Below are 7,988 nucleotides of genomic sequence, written 5' to 3'. Positions count from 1 at the left end.
TAAAATTTAATTTATTTTATTAAAATAAGATAATCAGAGGAACCTTGGCTTACAATAAATGCATTTTCTCAGGAGCAATAAAAACAAAATTAAAACCCCAAATCAGCAAGAAAAACTGTATATGCTCAGTTTCCTCTTGATAGTGCATCTCTTGGACAACAGCTTCTCGTGGGATGAAGACTCATTCTGCAGAAGAGTTTGGATGTTGTTACTCAGCTGTTACTCAGCCTTTCCACACCCCCCAAAGCCTGTCCTTCCTGCACTTGCCAGGCTGCAAGAACAAGTCCATAGTACCAAAGTAAGCTGCTGAAGTTACTGAAGATGACCATAGCAAGCCTGGCTTTAGCTTCCTTCTCTGAGCAGTTAAGATTCAGAAGGTATTTTCCATTCTTTTGCAAGAGTTTTTCTTCTATGTGCAAAACTATTGCAAAACTATTTTGTGTTGAATTAGCATTTCCACTTATTTCATTGGCTTGATGAAAGCTCTTAGGCAGGAGCTGATTTCCAGGCAGTTTTTGTTGTTGTGGGTTGTTTTTTTTTTCCTTTTTCCCCCTCAGTCTAGTTTGCAGCCACCTATGTCAGGCCAAGCTCCCTGACCCTGGAGTGGCACAGGGCACTTAAGGAGGACCACAAGGCATCACCTTTCCTCAAACATCGAGGTGAGCCATCCTGGCTGTGAAAAAGAACAGATCCCAGTCAATCCAGAAACACTGCCAAGGGATCTATGGCTTCTGTGGATGGGAAAAATAAGGCTCAAGTGCATCTATTAAAAAAAAATAATAATAGATCTCTTGATTTCTCATCTGTGAACCATCCCAGTCCAAGAAACTGTAGAAAAAGACAATGTGGAGCTGTGTCCCTGCAGGGTAAGAACTGCAGAAACCCTTAGCAGCTTGTTCTTCAAACTGGGATGCAGATAATTCTTCTGGCACTGATCCTGTACACGGAGGCTTTACAAAGCACAACTCCTGTTCCTTTCCCATCCCTGAGGAGGAGGAGGGAAGGGGAGCAGGAGCCTAGAAGATGGGCAGCCTGGTGGAGGTTAACGTGCAGGCATTGATGTCCTCTGTGTGGGCAGCACGGTGCAGGGATGGCTCGGAAGCACTCCGGTTGATTTTGGGTAAAGAATGCTGCAGCAATTCAATGGATGACAGGATCTGGGGGAAAGAGCACAGAAAAGCAAGCTTCTTAGGCAGGCAGCTCCTTGAGGAAGGTCATTTACTATGGAGTTAGAGCAGATCTGTAAGAGCAACAACACACTAGGTGGAGGAGCTGAGAACAACTAGCAGTGAGTATTCCCTGCCAAAGAGGAATGAGTCAACTCTGCTGGTTTCCTTGCTGTGGGGAGTCTCACAGGTTTCAGAGGATGGGAGGGTATTTGCCCTTAGCTCACAAGAGTTCTTATCAATTAACAAGCACCTCTGCAGTTAGGGAAGGAATTGCATCCCAAGTCAACAGAGACTGGGAGCTACTGGAGAGAGTCCAACAGAGACTAAGAGGATGATTGGGAGACTTGGACATCTCTGCTATGAAGAAAGACTGAGAGACCTGGGTCTGTTTAGTCTGAAGAAGCCTGAGAGGGGATCTGATCAGGTGAGTGTCAAGATGAAGGTGCCAAGCTCTTTCTGGTGGTGCCAAGTGATAGGACAAGGAACGAGGGGTTCAAGCTGGAACACAGGAGGTTCCACGTCAACGTGAAGAGAAACTTCTTTACACTGTGAGGGTGACAGAGCACTGGAACAGGCTGCCCAAAGAAGTTGTGAAGTTTCCTTCTCAAAAACCATTTGTACATATTCCTCCGTGGTCTGCCCTAGGTGACCCTGCTCGGGCAGGAGCTTGGACTTGCTCTCTGGAGGTCCCTTCCAACCCCTAGTATGCTGTGATTCTGCTGTCTAACAGTCTGTTTACAAAACAACACTCAGAACATTTTCAACAGCAAAAGTTCTACTCCCCTCTGAAAGCAAGAGATATTTTTTTCCCAAAAGCTGCTGATACTTGATTCCAGCTATTTAATGATACCTTCATCATCCTCCTAGTGACAGGAAAAAATTCATTTGGAAAGTACCAAAAAATTGCAACATGAAGTTACATCCTCAGTGGATTTTGTTTGCTTGCTCATGGTTGTGGGGGAGGAAAGGAGGAAGAGTCATCTCCCTCAAAAGTACACTAAAATACAACAGAAATACAAAGATAGAGTTGATTTTTATTGTGTTGGGGGGAGTTATCTTGCTTATCTCTAAGATGCGTCAAGCTGCTGAAAGCAAATTGGTCTAGAGCTGGTCCAACACTGCTTCAGTCTGATGCCCTTTACCATGAGTTATAAACAGCCCAAGGAAGCTGGGCTATGAAAAATGCACAGATGAATAAAGACAAAAGTAGGAAGCAGGGTGCACTTCATACAGCCCCATGCATCTGTGGATGGTGTTCTGTGTGTTAATGGTTGTTTATAAACTGCTGACACCCTGCAAACACACTTACTTGTGGAAACAGAGGTCGTTCTTCCCTCACTTTCTTCAAGCAATCTGCTACAAGCCTCTTCATCGCTTTGGGGCAGTTCTTGTAGAGTTTGCTGAGGTCTGGAGAAGCGTATCCTCGGCCAACCATGAAAATAATCTGGGAAAGAACAAGCAAGCAGTTGAAAACCAGAAGTTGTTTCACTGTTTGGAAACTTTGGTGTCCTAGAGCAAAGAAAGTGCACACCAAAGGTGCACATAACAGCAGAGCCTTGGGAATTTCTCCAAGTTCCTGAACTGAACAATGGTCCTTCTGCTGCGTGGTGTAGGACACTGCTAGGCTCTGCTCAGTGGTGTCCTGTGATAGGATCATAGAATCAACCAGGTTGGAAGCGACCTCCAAGATCATCCAGTCCAACCTATCCCCCAGATGATGAGGAGCAAGGTACACAAACGAACAAAGGAACTTCCACCTCAACACTGGGGAAAAAAAATCTTTACTGTGAGAGTGCTGGAGCCCTGGAACAGGTTGCCCAGAGAGGCTGGGGAGTCTCCTCCTCTGGAGACTTTCAAGCCCCATCTGGATGCATTCCTGTGTGACCTACTCTAGGTGACCCTGCTTTGGCAGGAGAGTTGGACTCAATGATCTATGGAAGTCCCTTCCAACCATTAACAGTCTATGTTGCTATGATTAAATCAGAATGATAAGAGCAGGATTACTGCCTTCAGAATGGAACTGGAGATGCTACATTACATGAACATGCCATGACAATTTCCCTCAGCTGAAAGCCACAAGGACAAAGGACTCTCAAATGCCTCAAAACAGTTAAAAGCAGCCAATTTGGCAGAATGGATTAATATGTCAGCAGGACTTTATCCTCAAGTCTCAAATAGTGCTGCAAAAAGAGGCACAGGCAGCAAGTTGGAAGAGTTAGAACTAATTCTCATGATATAATGCAGCAAAAAAATCAAGAAACAGAGTTTGGTTTGCTTTACAGAACTTAATTCAAAAAGAACTCTTAAGATCATCAAGTCCAACTGTCAACACCACCATGGCCATTAACCATGTCCTGAAATGCAAATTTCCACAAACTTCTTCAACATCTCCAGGGATGGTGACTCCACCAGCTCCCTAGGCAGTCTATTCCAAGGCCTGACCACTCTTGCAGGAAAAGAGTTTTTCCTCATATCTAACCTAACCCTCCCTTGGCACAAATTCCTCTCATTCTACCACCTGATACTACGGAGAAGAGACTAGCCCCCCACCTCACTGCAGCCTTCTCTCAGGGAGTTGTAGAGCAATGATGTCTCCCCTCAGTCTTCTCCAGACAATGAAAGATGTTAGAAGACAGCAGAAGACATAATTAGTATTGGGAAATACACCTCCTGTTTAGCCCAAGTTAATATGTTCATGATTTAGGGTTTTCAGACTGTCAGTAGTCTTAGGAGCTGTCTCCATAGTCTAGGTAGACCATACCTGGTAAAATTGTGCTGCGTTTGGTTGAGGGTTTTATTTAGGGGGAGGAGAGGTAAACAGAACTAATTGGGTTGGTATTTCCTTTTCAGCTGGTCTCAAAAAAAGATAAAAGAACCACAAAAAAAGGTTGATATAATGTTGCTAAAAATAAGGTGTCAAGTGTTCTGCAGGAAATATTCTACTCCTCTGTGGAAAGCTTACCTGGGTATCAGGTATCACATGTTTTCATAGAATCCTAGAATGAGTTGGGTTGGAAGGGACCTTAAACATCACCTAGTTCCAACCTCCTTGCCATGGGCAGACACACCTCTTACTAGACCAAGCAGCTCAAGGCCCCATCCAATTCTGCCCTTTGAACATTTTCACGCTTGATGTATTCACAACTTCTCTATTCCAGTGCCTCACCATGAATAAACAAAAAAGGCACTTAAATACTAATGAAAAGAATTGTTTTCCCTTGAGTAACTGTCACTGGCAATCTTGAAACAAACACTCAGTTACGCAGATTTACTGCTGAAACCAATCACTTTGTAATCAACATTTCAACTCCTGGTTTACCTTTGGTTTTGTCTTATATTTCTGGAGGACAACCATACAAAATGCAGCTCTCTGGGAACACTTCTTACCTGATCCCTGTTGTTTATGTGGGAGTAGGGCAGCTCTCCTGTCATCAGTTCATATAACACTATTCCATAGGAGTAGACATCTGACTGAAAGCTAAATGGGTTACTGTCCTGCATCCGGATCACTTCTGGTGCCTGCGGAAGGAGAGAAAACACAAATCATGAGCAATATTCTAACTTAGGTGTGAAAAGGGCAAGAAAGGAGGTGTGGGGGAAAATGGGGAAAGGGCAAGAGAAAAGAGGTAAAGAGGATAGTACAAGAGGGAGGAAAAAAGGAAGTGCAGGAGATGTGGGGACAAAACGGGGAAAAGGGCAAGAAAAGATGGGAAACGCTCCTAAAGCAAACTCAGACCTTAACCAAAAACGAGTGAGCAAAGGGTATCTGCAAACCTTTGGTGAGATGTACCTAAGGCTCTGGAGAAGGTCAGATAGTGCTACTCCACAACTTACTTAAAAATTCAATGTAATTGAGAGCAAACAAAAAGGTAAAGCTTTAATTCAATGAGCATTTTACCATCAGAAAAAAAAACAAACATTTTGGATCTTCTGATTAAGAGTATTCTTGGACTTTTGTTACATTTCACATACAACTGAGTCCGAGTCTCTCACCAACAGGTTGTTAAAGGGGAGAATATGAAATTCTAATACAACTTCATCTCTTGTCAAATGGATGCTAAAGCAATGGGAAAGCCCAATAAAGAATGGCATATGGCGATAACCAGATGCAAGAGCATTCTCACTTCATTGCAACACAAAGCAATTTGGGAGGCAAAAGAACTTGAACAACACTGAAAGATTTAACAAACCAAGATATAAACCATCAAAATATCTGTGCAGTTGATTAAGGGTTTTTTTCCCTCCCTTAAGGAAGTCCCTTCAACCCTGAAAGTACAACAGTGCAACAAAACAACCCAGGAAGAGATTTTATCAGCTGTAAAGGAAACAGAGTCAACCTCCCCTTCTATGTAAGGACAACTCAAATATGGACTATGAATTGTTTAAATTAAAACAGATCTGCAGAGAGCAGTGCACTTCAGCACTTCACCTTTTCAATTCTACCTTGTCCTGCAAGTGGAGTAAGAGCCTACACAGCCCTAAAAGCCTCTGTTGGTTCATTGAGATTTCAAATTTTAAAACAGAATGAAAGGCAGCTAGGTAAAAACAGTAGTGTTTTGCTCACCATCCACAGGATTGAACCAGTAGGCTGTTCCACCTGCTGAGATCCACTCCACCTGGACTTCACAGTGGCCAGACCGAAGTCTCCTATTTTCACTGTGAGGCCTTCATGAAGAAATATATCTAAACATCTGTTAAAGAAATTCTGGACAAAACTTGAGTAACCAACTTGGCATTTTCTCACATCAGAAACAAGCCAACTAGCCAAGAAATTGATGATTATTTCATTTAAACCTCCTATGAGTTGTATCTTAAACAGAGGAAAAGCAGTTTTATGGCATCTAGACTAGGTTTAGGAGAAAAACAGAGCTGATGTTTCAGCATTATTGATGTATTTATCTTAAGGGTGAGGTAGGATAGAAATCAACTGGGTTAATTAACACCCAATGACTACAGGTAAGTAACTGGTGTCAGAAGTCACCCCAACTCAAAAAAGGACAAAAAGCAAAACCAGTTACAAGTAGAAATATCAAAATAAGATCTATTTACATAAAGCCCTCTGGCAGATCTCCTGAGATTTAACCATTTCTCAACCTGTAATACATTCACTTACTAGAGCAGCCAGTTAAGATTGGTTGGTAGGGATTTCTTTCATGGAGTTATTCTTCCTCTCAAGTAGAATCATTCTACAATTTAAGAATGTTGACTTTGAGGTTCAACAAGGCCAAGTACCAGGTCCTGCACTTGGGTCACAACACCACCATGAGTTCTCCAGGCTTGTAGCAGACTGCCTGGAAGCTGCCCACTGAAGAAGTTGAGCCAGAAGCATGCTCAGGCAGCCAAGGAGATCACCAGCATCCCAGCCTGGATCAGCAACAGTGCGGCCAGCAGGACCGGCTAAGGATTGTCCCCCTGTACTCAGCCAGGGGAGGTTTAGGTTAGACACAAGGAACAATTTCTTCCCCAAGAGGGTTGTCAAGTCCTGAAACAAGCTGCCAAAGGCAATGGTGGAGTTCCCATCCCTGGAGGGACTGAAAAGCTGTGGAGGTGTGGTGCTGAGGGCCATGGTTTATTGGTGAGTTGGCAGTGCTGGGTTAACAGTTTGGCTTGATATTAAAGGTCTTTTCCAGCCCAAACGATTCTGTGATTCAAGATGGTTCAGCAATAGAGGCACGACAGACTCCCTAGTTCTCATCTCCATGTCAGCAGAAGAGTCAATTTCTTTCACTATCAAAAAATCACACCTCTCCTCCTATCCACAAAGACAATGACTTTTCCAGCCTCAGTACAAATAGGCAGCCCCTGACATCATGGAACTACTGGATGGGGTGGGTGTTTTAGGACGACATCTGCAAAACATTCTGCTCACTGTTTATGAAAGGTAGTTACAACTTACAGTGCCAGCTCAGTGGATGCTCCTCGTAGTAGTTTCAAAAGCAGGCATTTCCAAAGGCAAAAGACCTGAGCTCACAGCAATTTTACTCCATATGCACTACTAAATTTCTATTTTTTGCAAGAAATAGCAGTAAAACAGAGCCTTGAGTTTGAATTCAATTTTTGAGCTTCATTTTTTCCAGCGATATGAAGGTGTTTTACATTTACTTCAAGTATCAGGGAAATAGTACCAAAGCCCACATGTACACACACAGATCTCATAGCAAGTGAAGAGTGCTGTTTCTCTCCACTACAGCATCTGCAGAACACAGAACTGCATCAACACATTGCAGCAAAATAAGACACTTCCAGAACACAACCTGCACATCTTTCCCCCCCGCCTCATCTTTATCACAACTGGCAAGCAAGCACAAATCTTCAGCAGCAGCCCTGGCTAAAAAAATAACTCAGTGCTCATCAACAGGAATTACTCAGTAGTTACAGATATTTCAAACAGCCATTTTGACACCCCAAAAATCTCCATATTAACACCAAGTCCCTCAGTTGAAAGAAAATATGGCTAAGTTAGGAAAGGATACTATTTGATTTCATGTCTCTGTGGATGATATTCTTTGCATGTAAATAGCTGTGGAAAAACAATAAAAAAGAGAAATGCAGCATTATGAAAGTCGTTGACATCAATTTAGCCACATCATGTCTGACCTTGAATCTCTCCAGGGATGGGGCTCTACAACACCCGTGGGCAACCTCTGTCAGTATTTCACCACCCTCATTGTGAAGAGCTTTCTCTTGATGTACAACCTAAATCCACCCTACTCCAGTTTCCAGCCATTGCCCCTTGTCCTAGCTCTACAAGCCCTTGTAAACAGTCCCTCCACAGCTTCCCTGTAGGTCCCCTTCAGGTTATGAAATGAAGCTCTAAGG

General features: G+C 43.1%; 1 protein-coding gene across 7 annotated transcripts in view; it reads right to left on the bottom strand.

Moving 5' to 3' along the window:
- The window catches only part of RAF1 (Raf-1 proto-oncogene, serine/threonine kinase), a 47,440-nt gene continuing 39,452 nt past the window's right edge, over positions 1 to 7,988 (bottom strand). For all 7 annotated transcript variants that reach the window (XM_064156330.1, XM_064156332.1, XM_064156334.1 and 4 more), the window contains 5 exons: positions 7,643 to 7,689; positions 5,734 to 5,852; positions 4,557 to 4,688; positions 2,479 to 2,613; positions 1 to 1,157 (listed from right to left, as the gene is read on the bottom strand). In XM_064156330.1, the coding sequence (XP_064012400.1) occupies positions 1,017 to 1,157; positions 2,479 to 2,613; positions 4,557 to 4,688; positions 5,734 to 5,852; positions 7,643 to 7,689 (574 nt within the window). In that variant the 3' untranslated portion in view covers positions 1 to 1,016. The remainder of the gene's footprint in view (positions 1,158 to 2,478; positions 2,614 to 4,556; positions 4,689 to 5,733; positions 5,853 to 7,642; positions 7,690 to 7,988) is intronic.

Source organism: Pogoniulus pusillus, chromosome 16 (assembly GCF_015220805.1).
Source record: "Pogoniulus pusillus isolate bPogPus1 chromosome 16, bPogPus1.pri, whole genome shotgun sequence".
In the NCBI taxonomy this organism is placed as follows: domain Eukaryota; kingdom Metazoa; phylum Chordata; class Aves; order Piciformes; family Lybiidae; genus Pogoniulus; species Pogoniulus pusillus.
This window is presented reverse-complemented; position numbering and strand designations above follow the sequence as displayed.